This window comes from Dermacentor albipictus, chromosome 8 (assembly GCF_038994185.2).
Source record: "Dermacentor albipictus isolate Rhodes 1998 colony chromosome 8, USDA_Dalb.pri_finalv2, whole genome shotgun sequence".
Taxonomy (NCBI): domain Eukaryota; kingdom Metazoa; phylum Arthropoda; class Arachnida; order Ixodida; family Ixodidae; genus Dermacentor; species Dermacentor albipictus.
The window spans coordinates 4,209,577-4,231,954 of NC_091828.1; the positions used below are offsets into that span (position 1 = coordinate 4,209,577).

At 46.9% G+C, this 22,378-nt stretch overlaps 1 protein-coding gene across 1 annotated transcript in view; it reads left to right on the forward strand.

Moving 5' to 3' along the window:
* LOC135921156 (beta-hexosaminidase subunit alpha-like) overlaps positions 1-22,378 on the forward strand; it is a 274,254-nt gene that overhangs the window by 88,340 nt on the left and 163,536 nt on the right. The window contains exons 2-4 of the mRNA XM_065455467.1: positions 5,248-5,398; positions 18,254-18,578; positions 19,486-19,601. Of these exons, the coding sequence (XP_065311539.1) occupies positions 5,273-5,398; positions 18,254-18,578; positions 19,486-19,601 (567 nt within the window). The 5' untranslated portion in view covers positions 5,248-5,272. The remainder of the gene's footprint in view (positions 1-5,247; positions 5,399-18,253; positions 18,579-19,485; positions 19,602-22,378) is intronic.

Consider the following 22,378-nt stretch of genomic DNA (forward strand, 5'->3'; position numbering starts at 1 on the left):
AACCCGACCTTTACTACACTATGCTTCTGCTGTCTGGAATCTGCACAAGCAATGCGACAATAATCATATCGAGGCCATCCAGAAGAAAGCGGTTCGCTTCATATGCCGCAGGTTCGACAGAGATTTTTCACCTTCCGCGGCGCTTCCATCCCTAGGTTTGCCACTACCCTTCCTCCACGGAATCCTAAAGTTTGTGCATTACATTATTAACTTCTCTTTCCGGATTTCATCAGATAATTATCTAACTTCCGCCAAACCATCCAGTACTGGAAGGTAGGATCACATAAACATCGCGCCTTATTTTGCACGTACAGACACTTTTAAATACAGTTTCTTTCCCTGTGTTACTGAATAATGCAGTTATTTACCTGGTAATACTCGTTCTCTGCCTTTAAATTTATTTTTAGCGACCATTCAAGAGGTAGGTATTTGCATTGAGTCTGTATTGTTCGTATTGGCTTTGTCATTTGTCAGTTCTGCATTTCATACCCACTCCTGCAGTAGTCCAATAGGGCTGCAGTATGTACAAATAAATAAATAAAATACATGTACATGGTCCTGAATATTTGGCTGCGTGTGTTAAAAGAAGGCTTTGCGCTCACCGCTGCAATAAATTAAATTATAGGGTTTTACGTGCCGAAACCATTTTCTAATTATTAGGCACGCCGTAGTGCGGGACTCCGGAAATTTTGACCACCTGGGTTTCTTTAACGGGCTCCTAAATCTAAGTACACAGGTGTTTTCTCAATTCGCCCACATCGAAATGTAGCTGCCATAGCAGGGATTCGGTCCCTCGACCTCGTGCTCAGCAGCGCGACACCATAGCCACTAAGCAAGCATGGCGGGTACCACTCCGCTATTCTCGCTCAAATTTTGCAGAATGGTTGCGTTTTCACGTCGAATTCGTTTAGTCTAACACTTGGCAGAGTAACTTGCCTGGTTTTAAAGCAAAAAGTGAAAATTTTCCTGCATTTTGGGGGATTCCAGCTGCTGCCGGCGACGGCGCAAGCATAAACTTTTGTCGCCACCTGTTCTTATCTGCAGAAAGTAGCGTTTCATGGTGGGAAGTCGCCTGTACCAGGAGCGGACAACAATGGCAAGCCTCCGTGAAATGCTGCTTTCTGCAGATGACGACAGGTGGCGACACAAGCCTGTGCCAGGGCGCAAGTGGAGGAAAACAACTAGGAAGCTTACCAGCAAGTATGCGGCCTGTAGGGTTGGCAACACAGCAACAACCAACGTGAAGCGAAAAGTCAGAGGGGCTGAAATAATCTCATTGGTGGCGGCAATGGAAAAGAAACCTGCTCTGTGTAACTACTTAAGAGAAAAAAAAAAGAAATCAGGAAAGAAACAATTTATGATAACTCAAAGAGAACCTCATTACTTCCCGAAGCGATATCTGGATGCCTTAGAACACGCACCTATATAGCGAGATATAAAAAGGAAGAAGAAGCATGTGCTTGCTGCGGTAAAACTGAGGAAACGATGGAGCATGTTTCATTAGAATGCGAAGTCGTCTGCCGAGCGGTTGATATAGGCACCACTGGCTTCCTTAAAGCACTTGGTTTCAGCGAGAGCACTGGAAAAGTAATCATGTCCGCAATAGAGGTTAGTCAGAGGCGATTGGAGTATTGGTGTGAGAAAAGTAGTGAAACGACAAAAAAACAGAGACGTACAAATGTAAAGTTCGCAACAGGGGATCCTAAAATTTGGTTGTGTGATGTCATAGTGTTTTTCTTTTCTTTTTTTAACCTAGGTAGGACCTTAGGCAGTATAACAGCTATGGATTTGTGGCGCAACCGACCACCCCGTTCTAAAGGGAAAGCTGATATCATCCATCCATCCATCCATCCATCCATCCATCCATCCATCCATCCATCCATCCATCCATCCATCCATCCATCCATCCATCCATCCATCCATCCATCCATCCATCCATCCATCCATCCATCCATGCATCCATCCATCCATCCATCCATCCATTCATCCCTCCATCCATCCATCCATCCATCCAGGGCCGGCTTTTCAGATGCCGTTTTTCCCACAGACGAAAAGTGTTTCTTATTTTTGTCTTAAAAAACAGGCGACTAATCGTGCGAAGTGTTATACTAAACGAAGACCACGCCGAAATGCGATTGTTTTGCAAAATTTGAGCAAGACCTGTACTGTGGTGAGCGCAAAAGCTTCTTTTTTTCTAACATGAGGAGCTAAATATTCAGGACATTGTATATCGCCACGTCACTGTCCCCAAATGACACTTTTTATAGTTTCTTCCTAGAGCACTCACAGAATGGCACATGCTTCGCAATTCTTTGTCTGGGTCCTCTTCCAATAATAGTTTTCTGAACTAAATGATATAGATGAACTGTTTTATTTAATCAGGTAAGGCACTATTCTGAGGAAAATATCTTTCACGGGAATCAGTGCTGTCAGGGTCTGTTTCTTGTTGCAATCATTATCGTCCAATATTCGACATGTGAAATGCAATCAGTGCAGGTCTTGAATAAAGACCTGCACTGATTTACAGTGTAACAGGGTATACCCAAAATTATTTCCAAATGTTGTAACGTGTATTTTCTCTACTTTCACTGCAATGAAGAAATACGCCGTACAAAAGCGCATAAGTGAAGGACCCTAACTGTATTGCGTGACAAGTGCAGCCTACCTTACCTACCATCCTGAGATATGGGCAGTCTTCGAGCTGGGAATGTCGCTGGAGCCAAGTGTTCGACATAGGGGACAGCTGTATTTTAGTGTCTTAGGTGTCTGTCTGACAAGAGTCAATCTGCTTGTTGATAGTATGTATGTATGTATGTATGTATGTATGTATGTATGTATGTATGTATGTATGTATGTATGTATGTATGTATGTATGTATGTATGTATGTATGTATGTATGTATGTATGACAAGTCAAACCGTCGTCTGTCTGTATGTCTACCAACATTCAGTCAGTCACTCTGTCCATCTTTGTTATTTGGCATGCGGACATATCCATTTTATTATGTAAAAAGGTGAGGCGTGCAGACAGGACACAAGAGGAGTGGACAACATGAACGCTGTTTCGTGTTGTCCATTTCTCTTCTCTTGTGTCCTGTCTGCACGCCTCACCTTTTGGCATAATGAATCCTTACCCACTAGCTCAGCTTTCTGTCATTCTATCTATTTTAGTTATTAGGATGTGGTTAAAATAATAATTGACGCTTTTATGGTTCCGTAAACGAAGTGTGGTTTGCACGGCAGGAATATCGTGTGGCAAGTTGCTGTACTTTCCTTTAACATAGATGTCAGACAATGCTGCTGTAACTTTTCAACCATGGCTAGCTATCTCCGTCAGTATATATAACCTTAAATCAGCCTTCTTTCGTTAACTACTTCATTCTATGTCTGTCGTCGAGCTAGTGCGCAACGCCTTGAAATAGAAACATTATCTGTTATTCTTTTATCATATCATACTGCCACATGCATTTGACTGTACCGCTACCTCAATGGCAACGCTTCGACGGCAACTAGACTATTGCCATAGCCCACTGCTCTACTTTGTTGTGAACTATCGATGTATCCCGACTACTGCATCTCAATTTCAAGAAATGTCAGGCACAAGCAGGAGCCGTACTGAGTAACTATTCGGTCTCCGAAGAATTCAGTTTGGCGGTAGCGTCACATTTGGGCGGTATGCTGACGTAATGAAAACGAGAGGAAGGACAGAGGCCAATTGGCACTCAGATTTTCTTCTGGATGTTAATGTCACAAATAAAGCCAAAATATAGCAAATTAGGAACGCTTCTTCGGTACAACAATTACTACAAATAATTTGTTGATGTTATTGACGAGGTGTATGTCTTTCATTATGAAGCGTGTGTTTTCCATACTGGCGGTGTGATTTATCGTATCTTGTTTACTTCGCTGGACCCATTTATACCGCTATGTGGGGCATCATACGTTAACAATTTCTGCAGAAACTCCACTCCAGTCGATTAGGTATGGGTAAGCATACCCCCATTTTAGATGAACCACTCCGAAATTTTAGTTCACCCACCCACAAATTTCAAGTTGGTCAACTCTCATATTTCATTTGGCCCACCCATACTACAAGTTTCCAGGTGCCATTTTGCTCTGAACGTCGACGTCCCCCGTGCTCACGGTGTACGCACAGGCTCTTCACACGGCACACGTTGCCTTCGGGAGACACCGAAGCACCTCGCGCCATTTCACTTCGCAGCTCACAAACAAATTCGGTGTGCGCATGATTGACATGTGCGTCACGTCCACATAATATGTGTGCGCGTCCCGAGCCGATGGTGTTACCCAAGCGGCGACCAATTGCTGCTCGCAAAAAATACGGCTCGTCCCAGAATACGGCTCCAGTTTTCCGATAATTGAAAATGCCAGCGTGTGGTGAGTACATCAACGTAGGCGGTATCAGTGCCTCCGGTCTTCCCTCGGTGGCTGCCGGTGGCCCTGCTTTTGAATTAGTGAAACTCGATGTCATTGGTTGCCCATATCCTAAAATGGGTACGGGCTTCCTTAGTGTTTCAACAGATGCGCAACAGAGCTTGAGTCAGAACTCGTGCCGAAGTCATTTGGCACGGGGAAGCTCTAAAACGTATGTTAAGGACACCTCACGACGGCAAATATGGCCGTGATATCTCCAAGATACAAGACACGTCCGAATATTAAAGGATTATGAGATCGCCCCTTTCTGTCTGTTGAAGTGTTTGTTTCAGCTAGTTGGTAACTCTAATCACAGCGCAAGTAATAGACTACCACTACTAAAGCTCGATTTTGACTCTTAAGAAAACGTGAGTTATATATATATATACATGTATCTAGACAGCCCATGGAGATCGCCCACACAGCGGCGCTGGATCTTTGCCACAGAAGCTGCCAATGCTCTAAGAGAAATCTAGGCTTTAAGAAACCTAAAATATTTACATAGCCTCGTTTTCAATATGCAATTATTCTGCAGGTCATCAATTTTCTTCAACTGCTTCAACAACTTAGGAAACACCATAGCTTAAAGTCTTTAACACGATTCGGAGTGTTAGCACTCGCATTCAGGATACGCTCATATGCAAGGCGAATGCTGTTGTGCATTGAATTACCTCATTGAACACGAAAAATTTTAAGACTTTATGAAATCTACCACTGGAACGTTTTAGCCAACTCCACATTATTTTAACAGCGGATATCCCTTTAACCATTAAGGTAGCAATTTTATTGATAATTTCTCATCCTTTTTCTGCAGCTCACTGCCTTCCCAAACCCTCACCATGAAGTGCGCCAGCTCGAGCGTCGACAAGACGCTCTTTTTTTCGCTGGTGGCTGTTCTTTGTGCGGCGCAGCTGTCGCTTGCGCAGCACGAGAGGAAGGTTGGGCGCCTGAGTCGACCGGGAGTGGTGAGTTTCCGAGATAACACGGGCAGTAGTCGCAGCAGTCTCGTTGTTTGGATAAGCCAAGCTTATATGTGCAGGTTCTGCACAAGGGACTGGAACAAATGAGATCACCCACTAATTGGCGACAAGGGGGAAATTGTCCTAGAATTCAGGCCACCATTTGCGTGAGTTTAATGGCGCATGCGGGTCAAACGCAGGGACGGTTGGAGCGGGGGTCCCCAGAGGAGCGTACTACCCTTGGCTGAAGAACTGACAAATAGAAGTGAGCGCAATAAGTTAACAATCAATTGCCTCGGTAGTTGAGCTAGGTAGCCGTTGTTCTTCTCGCTACAGCGTACTACAGTACTTTCACTGCTGGCACGACCACTGTGATCACGCATGCTGTAAGTCCACTAGCATTCCTGCTGAGCTTCTGCTTCACTGGTCCGAGTGGTACAGGCAGCAAATGTCGAGCACGCGTTGTCTCATATTTCACTGGGTGCTGAATGTCCTGCATTGTGCCCCCTCTGGCTTATTTTGCCCGTCACCAACGCCTGCTACAGGTTCGGCATCGCCCCCTATTACGCAAGCATTGTGAAACGCCTGGTAGCTGCCTGAGCGATGCTGCTTCCGTCGAACAGCATGGCTGATTGCGTGCTGCGTCGGGGCCATGTGTTGCAGCCTCGTATAGTCGGCCCATCTTCCCAGCAGTTCAAGTACAAAACTAGCCATTGGCATTTACACTTTTTTAAGGTTTTATATCATGTTTTAAATGTCCAAGAGTACGGGAATCATTATGTAAGATGGTGTCTGTCCATGGCACTGACGATATCGTTTTAACACTAGGGACTTGTATAACGTAAAATAACTGATAAGAGGAGAATAATTTGACAACTGGAAAAAAGCGCGCGTCCTCTGGTTGGAAATCAAAATATACCCCCGCTATTCCTATCGACCATATTGGACGGCTTCTTGGCTAACTGAATTGGAGTCAGTCCAGAGATCAAGTCTTTTTTTCCTCTGTTTATGTAAACAATTTGCGTATTACATAATAAAATATGGGTGTTTGCGACGAAATTATTTTCCGCTAAGTATTGATGACTTCATCTCAAAGAAATTCGCTAAGAAGTTCAGGCTTCGTCCTAGAACGGTAACGCAATGACACACGTCTATCATGCACGGTCGAGCGATTCTTTAATACACACTGCGCGAGTGGCGAATAGCCGTTCGGTCAACGCTGTCTAACCATGCGAAGCAACGACACGTGCAAGAGTAGTCTATGCGCACCAACTTCACTCGAAGCCATTTTCTCCGATGAACCGGGCAGCTTGCACCGAGTTAATCGTGCGAAGGGCTTAGTCATGCTGGTGTAAAGAGCCTCGCAGGTGAAACTTGCACTTCCAGTATACTTGGTGGGCACGCGCTAGTCTTGCTGATCTTGTGACTTCGCGCTCTCAGAATGGACTGACTGGCTGGCCACTCGACGCTTTCGCGGTACTGCTAAAGAATCGGTCAACTGTACCTGTGCGGCAGAATGAGCTGTCTCAAGCATTTATGCTTGGAAATAGTCTTTCTTGCTCTTGTGCAGAATATAATAAAATGATGAATGAGTGTGATTGGTTAAGCTGAGATTGTGGGTGAATGATGGAGCTGTGCAATTGGCCACGCTATGAGGCGTCAACTATTTTTTGTGCCGTAGCGCGAAAACGTTCACATTCCTTTGGAGGATCGTTATGTCGTTCAAGCTTTTAATTGGGGAATATGTGACGCAATTCTGCACGAATGGACACTATAGTTTATGTTGTCTCGCAGGTCCTAAGACGAAAGCCTCAGACGGATCATGGTAAAAAAATGAAATGTCGGGCGTTGTGGCACCAAAATTCATATGGAGTCGAACCCACGACCTTTGGTGGGAGTCAAACCTTAGACCTTGGTGACAGTTGATCTGGCCATACCTCCAAGTTGGATTCTAATTGCCATCGCGAAAGTCAAGAGCCGAACCGATGATTTTTTTGTGGGAGTAGAACCCTCCACCTTTAGTGAGAGTGAAACCTACTTGGCGATGTGTGATGAGGAGGTGCGATTTAAGCCATTTCAATGGCATGCTTAGAACATCATAATAAAAGGTGCTAGGACTGTCGGTGAGAAGATCTACATAGAATTTGTTAAAGTGTTAAAGTTGGGGGTGCATAATACAACAGATAATTAGGGCCCACTTATTAAATCTATATGCCAGGTTGACAGGAACGAAAACCAGACGCAAGGTGCTGGAACACTTGAATATCAGGTCTCCTTACTATACGGCAACAAGACAGGACATTCCGAAGAAGTGAGGAGCGAGCAACACACTGCCCCTTTCTGAAAACGTGCACCCAGAATATCATCAAGCAAGCAGGAGGACAAAAGCCAAGAAGGCGGACCGCATCTCTACTGAATTAGAGGAAGCCTTCATCGTGGATGCTGCGGGTCTGCCAGGAGGAGTCTCCACATTATCGGTAGAACATCAAGGGCAGACAGTCAATGGAATTTCTGTTTGGCATGAGGAAATGGCAGAATTAGAAGAAGTGGCGATCACCATGCCAACTTCTCAATCTAATTCCGAATACATCATTACGGACTCGCAAACTGCATATAAATATTACATGCGGGGCTGAGTTGCGTATCGCTAGCATGCAGAATCTTGAAACAATCTGGGGTCTTCACATCGTGCAAGAAGCTTATTTGTGTGCAGTTCATTAGTGTGTAGAGGGAAATGAGCGTGCACACACTGCAACCCGAGCTTTTCTCCTCCGAGGTCCCTCCTCTTCCCTCCGCAAAGACCCGCACTTTCCATTGCCATTAGTAACTTAGGCAGATGTGTCACAGCACTTGCGCTTATTGCGGTGAAAATACTTGGGCCGGACAAGACATTAAAGCAGGAGAATGTCATTTACGGAGATAAAAACCATGTGATCAAGCTGCATGCTATGAGCCACAGCCCTTTTCAGACGGATGTAAATTCTGCGGGCAGAAAGCAGATTTTTATAGTGTGATAGGGGCTTGTCAAGCCTTAGTGGCTACACGACAGCCAACGTGGGAAGGATGCGAGGCGGTGCTGTCCAGCTATACCGTCGAGGACCAGCAAGCCCTCGTGGAAAGAACCAGGGCGGCGGCCTCACCCAATGAAATTCCGAAATAAGAATCCGACCACCCTTCTCTTAACTGCCCTCCTTTACTGCCAATAAAACGTTGTTATGGTGATAATGATGATGATAATCATCATCTAAGTTGCATTCTAACAGCCATCGTGACCGTCGACCGATGAACCCACGACCCCTGATGGGAGTCGAACGCTCGACTTTTGGTGGCAGTCAAACTCACTTGGAGATATGGACCAACTGGCAATATCTCCGAGTTGGATTCTAATTGCCATCGTGAACGTCGAGAGTCAGAATGCGTGACCTTTGGTGAGATTAAAGCCTTTGACATTAGGTGAAAGTAGAACCACTTGGAGATATGGGCGAACTGGCCATATCTCCAAGTTGGATTCTAATTGCCATCGGGAACATCTAAAGTCAGAACGCGTGAACTTTCGTGGGATTCGAGCCCTCGACATTTATTGAGAGAAGAACCCACTTGAAGGTAGAGGCGAACCAGCCATATCACATAGTTGTATTTTAATTGCAAGCGCGAACGTCGACAGTCCAACTCACGGCCTTTGGTGGGAGTCGAAACCTGGACCTTTGGTGACAGTGGAAATCACCACCTTTGGTGTTTTATATTAAATTATGAAAGGAGAGGTTGATTCCCACCTCTCGCGCCGGCTAGTCCTCTGCTCTTACACGACGTTTACAGTCGGAATTTCGCGAACAATCACAAAACAGGACACATGAACTAATATCCACGTACGAAGTCTTAGTACTGCAATATTGCTACGGAACAATATGTGCGATCACAAAAAGGCGAGCAGTGTGAAGACGACGACGACGATTAGAAGCTAGCGCGGGCTGTTGCCTCTTGGCCAAGCGCAGCGTATTGTAAATATACTTGTACATAGCTTTTCATCTGCGTCCTCCTACGTAACATATCTGGTGGAGGTGGCCGTTCCCTCTACCTCGTCACGGAGCTTCGCAGTAGACGGTCCGTCGAGCCTTCCTTCATGGCTCCCGGCGACGACAACCCGACTCCGCCGGCTCCGACACCTGCTGCCACTTCGACGACCTACATCACTCCCCCGCTCCCCGTGATCCTGGCGTATTCTCGGGCAAAGATGGGGAAGACATCGATGACTGCATCAGCCTATATGAACACGTCAGTCGCAATAACCGGTGGGACTCTACTATTATGCTCGCCAACGTAGTCTTTTACCTCGGTGGCACACCTCGAGTTTGGTTTCGGACGCACGAAGATGAGCTCACCAGTTGGGATTCGCTTAAGCAAAAGCTCCGAGACTTGTTCAGCAACCCATACGGTCACCAACTTGCCCCGCAGAAGGCGTTATCCAGCCGTGTGCAGATGTCAACAGAGCCCTACGTCACGTACATTCAGAACGTCTTGGCTCAGTGCCTCAAAGTTGACGCACATATGACTGAGTCCGACAAGGTTGCCCACATCCTCAAAGTCATTGCCGATGACGCCTTCAACTTGCTCGTTTGCAACAACGTAGTGATGGTGGATGTTGTTATAAAAGAGTGCCGTCACCTGGAACTCGCTAAAATCGACGTATTGACCAGCAGTTTGCCCGTCTGCCCAACACCCCAGCGATATCTTCCTGTGCCGACACTCCTCGTCCCAACAACAGTGCCGATGTTACCGGGATCGTCCGGCGTGAGATCGAGGCCGCCTATCCGGCTGCCTTCGACTCCAGTCCCACCAACACATCTGCAGTCACGGTCTCACTGATCCAGGCAGTTGTCCGCAAACATGGGTCTTCACACCATCTTCTCGGCCCATCGTCCTGATACCCGCCCGGCTTCTTCGATTCCGCCCCGTCCCACATCTTCTTACCCACCACATTTCCGCAACCCGTCTGAATGCCACACTGCTCACGACAAGCCCATTTGTTTCCACTGCCATCTAATCGGGCACAATTCTCCGCACTGTCGCAGTCGCTGGAGTTCCCCCAACCCGGTCTACTTATACTGCCTACTCTCGCCCCCCAGGTGGCCCTTCTCGTCCCCATGCCGCACGCTCCGATAACACCGCCGCTGATTCTCCTGCGCCGAACCGCTCCTATTCTCGTTCGCCTTCGCCCCAACGACGACAATCTCGCTCTCACCAGCCCCGTCACTCCTATTCGCCGACTGCCTTCGGACGCCGCTCGCAGCCGGAAAACTAGACGATGCAGCGCCTCCAGGCGACGCTGCATTGCTCCCTACGCCGCCAAATCCTCTACTGACGTTGCCCACTCATCTTAACCTTCTTGACCTGCAAGTCGACGGTGTTTCTGTGTCTGCACTCATAGACACTGGGGCGCATTTGTCCGTAATGAACGCTGACTTTCGAAACCGGCTCAAGAAAATTATCACGCCCGCCACGATGCCTGTTGTCCGTGTCGCCAATGGCGGAACAGCCCCCGTAATTGGTATGTGTACCACCCTCGTCTCTTTCGCCGATCGCTCAACAATCGTGCCATTCATTGTCATCGCCCACTGTCCCCACGACATCATCCTCGGCTTAGACTTCCTCTCCGCACATTCTGCTCTCATCGATTGTTCCGCCAGCACTCTCCGCCATGACCTGCCTGTTGTGGATCCTGCTGAACGACACCCCAGTCGCCTCAGTTCCGTTGAATTCGTTCGCTTGCCACCTTCGGCACTGACCTACGTTGACCTAGTGTCATCCCCACCAGTCCCCGGCGGTTACTACATCGCGGCTCCTATGCAAGACGTCCTCCTTACACGCGAGATCACAGTACCTCATACAGTTTTATCTATTACGGTGAATTGCGTCTGCCTGCCAGTGGTCAACTTCGGCTTGACGACACAAGCGCTGCCACACGGGATGTCTCTGGCGCAGCTTTGCTCATTCGAGGATCACTCAGTAGCATTCATTGCAGTAGACGACACTTCATCCGATACTCCTCTATCGTCGCAGTCGGCAAATGGTACCATCGCTGACTTAGAGAAAATGATTGCGCCCGACTTGCCGTCCGAGCACGCTCGTGAACTCTACCGCGTTCTGTTTTCCTACCACGGTATTTTTGACTTTTACGATCGTCCTTTGGCCCAAACTACAGCTGTCAATAATACCGGCGATGCACCTCCTATTCATCACCGCCCGTATCGAGTGTCACCAGCTGAGCGTCAAGTTATTCACGCAGAAGTTCGCAAAATGCTTGCCAAGAACATTATTGAACCATCATGTAGTCCATGGGCGTCACCTGTTGTACTGGTCAAAAAGAAGGATGGCTCGTGGCGCTTTTGCGTGGACTATCGGCACCTTAACAGGGTTGCCAAAAAGGACGTGTATCCCCTACCTCGGATTGATGACGCCCTTGACTGCCTCCACGGTGCTCGCTATTTCTCCTCTATTGACCTTCGCTCCGGCTACTGGCTGATTGCCGTGGACGATCTTGACCGCGAGAAGACTGCTATTGTAACACCCGACGGTCTTTATAAATTCAAAGTGATGCCGTTCGGTCTATGTAATGCCCCTGCCACGTTTGAACGCATGATGGACTCCCTTCTTCACGGTTTCAAATGGTCCACGTGCCTGTGCTACTTGGACGACGTTATCGTATGCTCCCCAACGTTCGCAAAGCACGTCGAGCGTCTCTCAGCAGTCCTGGACGTTTTTCGTCGAGGCGGTCTGCAACTCAGCGCATTGAAGTGTCAATTCGGCCGTCGCCAGATTACCTTCCTTGGACGTCTCGTTGACGCGAACGGAGTGCAAACGGACCCAGACAAGATTCGTGCTGTTGCGCTCTTCCCTGTTCCGAAGTGTGTGAAGGATGTGCGCAGCTTCATCGGCCTTTGTTCGTACTTCCGCCGTTTCGTGAGAAATTTCGCCGCCATAGCACGACCACTAACTGAGCTTTTGAAGAAATACGCCCCTTTCCAGTGGGGCGATAACGAGGCCTCTGCATTCTCGCTTCTAATCGACATTCTCACAACGCCTCCCATTCTGGCCCATTTCGATCCTTCTGCGCCTACCGAAGTCCGTACTGATGCCAGCGGTCACGGAATTGGCGCAGTACTGGCACAACGCCAGCGTGGCCACGACAGTGTTATCGCTTACCCCAGCAGGCTCTTCTCACCCGCGGAGCGCAACTATTTCATCACTGAGCGTGAGTGTCTGGCCCTAGTTTGGGCGGTTGCGGAATTCCGCCCATACTTATATGGCCGACCCTTTTCCGTTGTCCCAAACCATCACGCGCTTTGCTGGTTATGCTCACTGAAAGATCCTACAGGAAGAGTTGCTCGCTGGGCCTTACGCCTCCATGAATATTCGTATACTGTCACCTATAAATCTGGCCGACTACACAAGGACGCTGACTGCCTGTCTCGCTACCCGGCCGACGAGCCTGACGACGCCGACAGTGGTAGCGCGAACGGCATTTTCTCTGTGTCTGCCTTCGCTAACATCGCCGATGAGCAGTACCGAGACCTGTCGCTGCGAGCACTCATCCAGCGTCTGCGCTCTACACCTACCGACGCATCCGTTCGCCGATATGTCCTCCAGGGCGGCATTCTGTATCGAAGGAACTTCCTCCCTGACGGCTCTGATCTTCTTGTCGTGCCAAAACAGTTACGACAGACTGTGCTCTTTGAGATGCATGACGCACCCACTGCAGGACATCTTGGGGTAACCCGCACGTACGACCGCGTCCGCCGCCGCTTCTATTGGCCTGGTATCGCTCCGTTCGACGCTATGTTGCTGCCTGTGATCCCTGCCAGCGTCGGAAGACACCTCAGGTGCTACCTGCCGGTCATCTCCAGCCGATCACTGTCCCTGTGGAACCGTTCTTTCGTGTTGGATTAGACCTGCTCGGTCCCTTTCCCACGTCATCCTCTGGGAACAAATGGGTAGCCGTCGCGACTGATTACGCCACCCGATACGCTATCACTCGGGCTCTCCCTACCAGCTGCGCCACTGACGTCGCGGACTTTCTCTTGCGTGACATTATCTTGCTTCATGGCGCCCCGCGACAGCTGCTTACTGACCGTGGTCGAACCTTCCTCTCGAAAGTTATCGCTGACATTGTGCGTTCCTGCTCCATTTAACACTGACTACTTCATACCATCCTCAAACCAATGGCCTGACAGAGCGGTTAAACCATACTCTTACCGGTATGCTGGCCAAGTACGTTTCCAAGGACCACCACGACTGGGACATTGCCCTTCCTTACGTAACATTTGCGTACAATTCTTCCCGGCACGACACCGCCGGATTTTCTCTCTTTTATCTCCTGTACGGTCGCGAACCTACCTTGCCCCTAGACACGGCACTTCCTCATGCTGCGGTCTCAACAAGGGAGTATGCGCGCGACGCCATCGCCCTCGCCGACCATGCACGCCAGCTTGCCCGTGCTCGAATGACGGCCTCACAAACCACTCAGCAGCGTCAGTACAACGCCCGCCATCGTGACGTACAGTTTTCGCCTGGTGCGCTCGTGCTCCTGTGGTCGCCCTCCCGTCACGTCGGACTTTCAGAGAAGCTCCTTTCGCGATACACAGGGCCCTACCGCGTGCTGCGCCAGGTCCCGCCTGTGACTTACGAAATTGCTCCTGTGGGTTCAACCTCGTCCTCTTCTCTGGCATCTAGTGATGTCGTGCATATCAGTAGGCTCAAGGCCTACTACACTGCTTGCGAGTCCGATCTTTAGTCACTCCGGTACGGCGCTTTTGCAGCCGGGGGTAGTGCTACGGAACAATATGTGCGATCACGAGAAGGCGAGCAGTGTGAAGACGTCGACGATGATATAAATATTCGTACGTAACAATATAAATAAATATTCGCTCCAACAGAAGGAATGACAAAGGATAAATACCCGCGAAACCGAAGTGTTCCCATACAACGCAGAGTTCACAGAGCATGAATGTTCGCAAAACCAGGGTGTCCAGAAATAGGTTGTTTGGCACTTGAATGCCGCATTTTAAACATGAAGACAACATGAAGACAAAAAGCATGAAGACTTTTACATGAAGACAAAGACAGAATGAACAGGTAAATAAGGGTGCCTGTTAATAATGAAAATGCGAGCAATAACTGTTCTATGACTTAGTATTTTTGGATAGTTTTTATTCCTCCAAGAATTGTACTAATGCACACACTGCGAACTTTTGAAGTTTTTTGTTGTTGTTGTTGGCCATGGGCCTAAAGTTTTTCCTAGGAAGAGTGGCCGTCTATCCAAGCCGTGTAGGTTTATCGAAAGGTTTTTGCGAGGTGCATCCTAATTTTTTAAAGTGTTGATGAAGGCGTTTTATGTGTTCTTCAGCCTTATCATACACAGGATGTTTTTAGCATAGGCAGTGCCTAGCACCGAAGCTTATGAATTGTTGTTTCAAGAGAGGCCTTGTTACGCAAAACTATTCCAGTATGTTTTTATTCCAATCTCTTCATGTCAAATTGTCGCAACCACCGACGCAAGCAACAGGGGGTGAACCGCAGCGTTGCCTGAACAGTCCAATCATATTCTCAGCTATACTGGAGAAGTGAAAAACCATTCCACGGTTAAGCGCAATCGCCGTCCGCTTCTTCATTACTTACGGGAAGGAGACAACGACTTAAGAATTTCCAACGTGGAGCTTGACATCAACCATGCGGACTTCAAGAGTCGTTTGACGCCATCGTTGCGCATTCTTGAGATTCAGCGCTGGGTGAGCTCCCGATGTATCAAATAATATTTGCTTCTGCGACATTACCCAGCGTCTGCAAAAGAGAGCTTCGTGATACACTGTGTACGACCATTCGTTATGAGGCCTGTTCAGTGCCGGAAATGTATAAAGACAGGATACGTGAGCGCTGTTTGTAGAAGCGAAGCCACCTGCTCACGCTGCGGCGGAGAGCATAATACCACCGACCATGATGCGCCTTCATTTAAATGTCCCAAGTGTACTGGCTCTCGCGAAGTGACTTCGACAGAATGCCCAACGCTAAAACAAGAAATGTGTATTTGTACATTGTTATTGTACACTGAATATGTATTTGGCCTCCTGCAGTGAGCCCGACACGTCATCATTTCGTGGCAGGTGATAAAGGTCTTTGCGTGAGAGACTTTAGGAAGGCGTATTCTTTCTTGTCAAGCATGTCGCACACATTTTTTTTTTTGATAACCTTGCGCTCGGTAGCCGACACTTTATAGACAGAGGTGAACAATGCAGGAGCCAACGGCCTGAATGCGATGAATGGCGACATGGATTTTGAACAACGACGAACAATGACGACAAACAAAGCACCTTGTTATTTCAACAGATCGAGTAGATCTCGAGCCTGAATTAGTGAAAGGTCTTCACTCATGGAACCGGTCAGAAGAGACCAAGAAGAGCCGAGAGGAGGCAAAGTTGACTCCGTCGAAGCGAAAGTCAAAGGAACGAAGACAGCGAGTTGAATATCACAAGCGCATCTGATAGTTGATCCACAGGGTGATTGGGAGCAGCATTTAATGCAGCTACCATTGCACACTCATCAGTGATATGTAATCAAGGAGTGCAGGAGGCTTACGTGAATATCTGGGAAAACATATAGAAAAATTCCGCAGCTACCATCATTTTCCGCAAGAAAAGTTCGAAGGCACCTATAAACTAAGGGGTCAGGCAAGGACACACAACCTCTACAATGCTATTCCCTATATGCTTGCAAGTAATGAAGCTATTTAACTTGGAAGGCTTAGGTGTGAAGATTAACGGCAAATTTCACAGCAACCTTTGCTTTGCAGCCGATATTGTCCTGTTCAGCAACACTCGGGACGAATTACAACAAATTATTGATGACTTTAACAGAGAAAGTGTAAGAATGGCATTGAAGAATAATATGAAGAAGACAAAGATATGAAAAATAGCCTGGCAAGGCAACCAGGGTTGAGGATCACCAGTGAGCCTCTAGAGACTGTGAAGGAGCATGTTTACCGAAGTCACTTACTCAAAGGAGACCCTGATCCGGAGAGGGAAACTTACAGAAGAATAAAAGTGGGTTGGAGTGCCTACAGAAGACATTGCCAGACCGTGATTGGAAGCTTAGGACTATCATTCGAAGGAGAGGTGTACAATCAATGTGTTTTACCGGTGCTGACATATGGGGCAGAAACTTGGAGACTGGCAAAGACGCCTGAGAACAAATTAAGCACCGCGCAAAGAGCGATGGAATGAAGAATGCTAGAGAGGAAGAGAGTGGTTTCGAGTATAGAGTGAACGGGTATAGCCGATATTCTAATTGACATTAAGAGCAAAAAAATGAAGCTGGGCAAGTCATGTATTGCGCAGGTAAGATAACCGGTGGACGATTAGTGTTACAGAATGGTTGCCAAGAGAAGGCAAGCGAAGTCGAGGATGGCAGGAAAACAGGTGGGGTGATGACATATAGGAAATTCCCAGCCGCAAGTTGGATTCGGTTGGCGCAGGACAGTCATAAATGGTGACCGCCGGAAAAGGCCTTCGTCTTGTAGTGGACACGAAATAGACTGATGGTGATACTGATGACTGGTTGTTTACAATTTCAACATGGCCAGCGCGGGCAAAATATGGCTTTACAATGAGAATAGCTTTACTGATTGTGCTTCTTGGGGTTGGAATATATTTGTGAGAAGGACGAGTGTTTACGACGACAGAAGCAAGGAGACAGGAGCCTCAATGTTCATCTTCATGTGTTTTTGTTTTAGTGCGTCCAAAAGAGTTTCTTCGCTTCGCGCACACACAAATAGCTTGTAAAAGCGTTTCAGCTGTTCTAGCTACTCGTGTTCCATTACAAGATAGTCCGATTATTACAACCTGAAAATGGAGTACAAATCTAAAAGCGTAAATTGAAATAAACCAACACTTTAATGAAACCAAAGAAGACGAAATGTCTGACCTCTTCGACAACATCATTTTGGTCGGCATTTTAATAACTGCATTTCTAATAAAAATCAGCTTCCCGACCATACGAGAGGTCGAATTATTGAGCTGAAACACAAGCAGCAACATGTTTGCGAAGAATGCTCCCTTCCAAGCAAATTATCGGCACTGACTGAAGTATGCTAGCAATATATTTAATGCAGTAATTTTTCAAGACTGATTATGTATCCTAATGGGGGAAGATGGAGCACGTGATTGTGTTTTTCATAACATTCTTTGGTTTTCTCAGAATGTGTGTTTTCATCGGAAATTTAGGAAGTTCAATATTTGTTTAGTTGATGCGTCTTTGTGCCTACAGAACAACGCTGAACTTAAACAGGGGCAAAAGAAAAACAAGAAACTACACAAACACAAGAACAGCGATGACTGCCAATATATTTTACACGAATATAAAGCACTTCTTTAAGGCTGTGCAATGGAAACGGCCGAAAGCAACATATAGTAGCATCCATGTCACCCCAGCACCTGCCATCTCGAGTGTCTTTTGGCGAACGTAGAAGTTACAGTGGTTCTATGTGCTGGAAATATGCTCAATGATGATTCTGCACTGGGAATTTTGGTAATTTTATCTGGCAGTCACGTATTAGTTTTCATGACAAAAATTGTTTCGAAGTCGATGCTACCCCTACAGTTTCTTGTTTCTTGTCTCTGTGTAAGTTTAGTTTCCAGCTCAAAGCATATTTCTCTGAACCATTTAGGCCATCAGTAATATGTAGTTAATTCCCTTATCATTTCCTTTCTCCCTCAGCCTAATATTAGCGTGGAAGAAATCAACATATTCATTTTTATATACAGCAAATCAAGGCGCATCAATTAACTGCGTTTTCCATCGTGCTCTTTGGGACAGGTGTTTCCAAGCCGTGGTGAGGCGTGGCCCCAGCCAAAGAACCAGACGACGGGCTCCAACGTGATTCTGCTCGATCCAAGCACATTCGCCTTCGTGTTTGTGGGGCCCCCTGGCGGCTGCGACGTGGCCGATAGGGCGCTTAAGCGATACCGTGACCAGTTGCTTTTCAATGGCTGTGCGCGATCGGGAGTAGCGGCTGGCAACCAGCGAAGGGCACCCCGACGCCACCGTTTCGGTGGTGTGCCCGTAGCCAGCATCAGCTCGCTGCTTGTCCACCTTCGCGGGCAATGCGAGCACACACCACAGCATGACATGGACGAAGCTTGTGAGTTACACGATCACTATTAAAGAAACAACCGAAGGAGATTGTGAAACCGATGAAAGCTTTCCTTTTTCTTTTTAGTTACACAGTCCCACAATTGAACTATTCTTTATGAAGTAAGTTATTCGGGTATGTCCCAGGGCCGCGCACAAGTTATGAAATGCAAGCATTGCAGTTTGTTCTTCTTTCAACTCTAAATTATCATAGTTTAAATGATTTGCCTCATCAAATACTTTCCTATATAAACCTCGAAAATATTTTTGACCTTCTCCTGCAGTACTAAAAAAATGTTGGAGAGATTTTTCGTTAGCTTTAAGTTTGTTATTATTGTAGTAGCTGAAAGTGTTGTACGCTGTATTCTTGTCAAATTGATTATCTAAGTGAATGCTGCTGCGCCATGTGCTTTCGGGTGATAGGAGCTGTGTTAAGTCGTGATACAGTGACTTTTACCCCATCTCTTCAGCCATGTGATGTAGCACACCTCTGCAAGAAAATTTAAAATTCGAAAACTGAAAACTCACAGAAAGCTTATCGTAATCGCACGCGTATGTTTTTGTTTCGAATTTTCCTTTTTGTCTGTGTCACGTCCTGCCACGTGCTGTGTGTATACTGATTGTCATAGCCGTTCGAATTATTTCACTATGTATGAGCGATGTTTATATAGTAGGTAACCGCTGAGCTGCCATGTAATTCGAAGCTGAGCTTTCTCTAGTCGATCGTGTGGCATTTATTCCATGGCCTCCTTTCCTGATGAACGAAATAGACGAATGCAAGAACTGCATCGACTCACACTGATGAAAATTTGCCTTTTACTTTCTATTCATAAGGGTCGTGTAATAACTAATCGCTCCATTCACGTGGATTAGAAACCGATGTTTTCAATCCATGTGGGACCACTTTTGTTTCGCAGACACTCTGCAGTTTACGGCCCAGTCGCAGCCTTCCCTGTCCGCAAACTCCGTGTGGGGCCTGCTCCGGGGCCTGGAGACGTTCAGCCAGATCGTGTATCCCTACGATGGTACTCAGGTGGGCTGCGATGGACGCTATTATTTAGCGGCTTGACTCCAAGTGCGAGTATGGGGATGGGGCTCCCCAACCGAAATGGAACAAATTGCGGTCTGGATGGAATGAAACTGTGGCTCTGTATTGAAATATTAGCTCGCATTAAGAACATTCGGGGAAGATTAGCCGAAAAACTTGTGGTAAAACTAGTAAATATGTATACCGGGTCACCAGGCTTTAACTATCTATCAAAAATCAATACAGGTGAGAAAACGCAATGCGCAGTGGTTGTTTGTTACTCCAAAGTGTTAGCGCTCTTGTTAACATTACATTACACTGTCGCGAACAATCTTTAGAACTCAGTAAGTTAACCCCCTCCTTTTCTTCTGCCTCGCGGACAATGCCTCTATAATGCCTAAACCAAACAACAAATGAACTCCAAAAGTGCTGGCGAGCAGCACGTTCTGATAACGTCGCATTCTTCTTTAAAATATATTGTTTTAGTTGTGGATGTACCTATCTACGAAGCAAAATTTTTCATACAGTTGTGTTGTAGCATAACTTGAGTAGCATGCTAGGCAATTAGCCATGCTAATATGCTCGGCATAGTGTTAAAACGTTTATGGGGATCTCTCTTGTAGCGTATGGGCTACTAGTTTCTGCCTTGTCCTTTATACTACCAACGCATGTTGCCCAAGTAGGTGCATGGCAACGAAGACTCCGCCAACAGTACAAATATAGGAAGTACGCGTGCGACTGGCATGATAATCTTTGCACAAGTCCATATTATTGTATCAAAAGGGAAATCTTGTGATAGGATTTCCTTCGTGCACCTATATGGCGTTTCGGTTACGCTGCCGTTGAAATGTAAGGCCTTAGCCCTAGTGCCCTTGTCGCGCCGTCTTCAATAGGCCACTTTCTCATACTACAAGCTTCACAGTCATCACACGACAAAAAACTAGTTTTGCCCTCCACTGCCACTCAACATAGAGCAGAAGTCCATACGTGAATGTGGTGTTAGCTCTGAGATAAAAAGTTACAGTGACGTTTCACTTCGTGAAGCCGGGTTACGGGTAAGCGTATGGGTGCTATAACGTGCACAAAGCTATCGGCCCTCGGTGCGACTAGACGCCTGCACTGTACACATCACAAATGGTATTCAAGTCAGGGCTCACGCCGCCACGCCATAACTAGCAGCCGCCGGAGTAGAACTCTCCCCCCCACCTCCCCCGTGGGAAGACGCGCTCTGCCACGCTTTCCGCCCTTGCGCACGCGAAACTGGGACACCATCGTCGGCTCACCGTCGCAGGTTCCCACTGGCTCTAGGGATTGGTTGATTAATTAGATGAAGGATTCATCATTCGTCCCTTTAACCTTTGATCGAATGATTGCTTTTGATGCAGGGTTTTTCACTAATCGAAATTTTTGAATGTTAAACAACTCCAGGTGGTCAAAATGATTCAGGAGTCCCCCACTACGCGATGTCTGAGTCACAATCAGATCGTCGTTTTCGCACGTAATACTCCTGAATTTACGTTTATTTTTGTTGAAATTCTTGTCGCGCACTTCAATAACGTTGAAACACAGTTCTTTATTTTGTAGGACACTAATTTAATGATTGTGAGGTGGAACAAATTTAGAAATACAAGTGTATAATGTGTCATAAAGACTAATCCTTAATTTGTTAAATACTAAATACACTTCGCACTAGTAGCCCTTGAAGATATAAACAATATATGTTATAAAATGGGACTTAGAGTAGCATTAAAGACGGTGAATCACACTAGTTAAGCCCTGTACACTACAGTTAGGCAAGAAATAAAATGGGAAAAGTGAAAGGTGAGGTCGAGCTAAATTATCCAAGAAATTGCAATATGCACAGGGAAAAAGAAAATGTCTGGTGGAGGATTTTCATTCACGTGCTCTTTTCTACAGAGCTAAGGATTGTGAATTCACTGTGCTGTTTGCTTGAAACCGACACCCTCTCATAACAGTCACAAAGTCGGAATGGAAGAATAGACACTCTGAAGCTATACATTTGCTGGAATCAACATGAACTCTATCGTTATGCCAAATACATACTCTAAGCCGGCGCAAATGCTTTGCCGCGTCTTTAGGGGACTGGGAGTGAAGCGACGATGAACGACTGGGTTTCTACAGTATGGCTTCGATTGTGAGGGCACATCAAGCTTCCGGATTCGAGCCTTCTGGCGGCGTGTGGGTGAAGACAAGGGAAGCGCTCGGCTGCGCATCACTCGGCACTGGGGAAAACAGTCGACATTCGCTCGACCACAACCGCACAGTCACTGCTCGTGCTCCGCCATTCTATTACGATTCGCGCGCCACTCCTGTGAAGGGGTGCTATGCAGGATGCGCCGAGTTTGGCGAAACTCAGGATCTTCACGAGCTCTGGCGACACCCCAAGATGAAAGCACAAATGGTACCGAGACACAGTTTATCTTTCGACAAGCCTCCAGTTTCATTGGTTTATCTAGATTCACTCTGGGTGGCTATCATTGCTTGGGCGTTGCCTTCTAGGCGGTCGACAAACTGGGGCTCACCTGATCATACTGTCGGTGCATGGTCGTGCCTTCTTTCACTTGTTTGTCGTTCCACCGAGTGCATCACACGCAAAAGCGAGTTATAAAACAAATGCATTTAGTACAATATTATTAGTTACTTTAACGTTGTTTAACAGCATTTTAACGCTTACAAGATGTACACTGAATGTGCATTCGACTAATTTGTAATTTAGTACGCTTCGCATTATACCACGAGGAAACGCTGTGGTGGCGTCATCA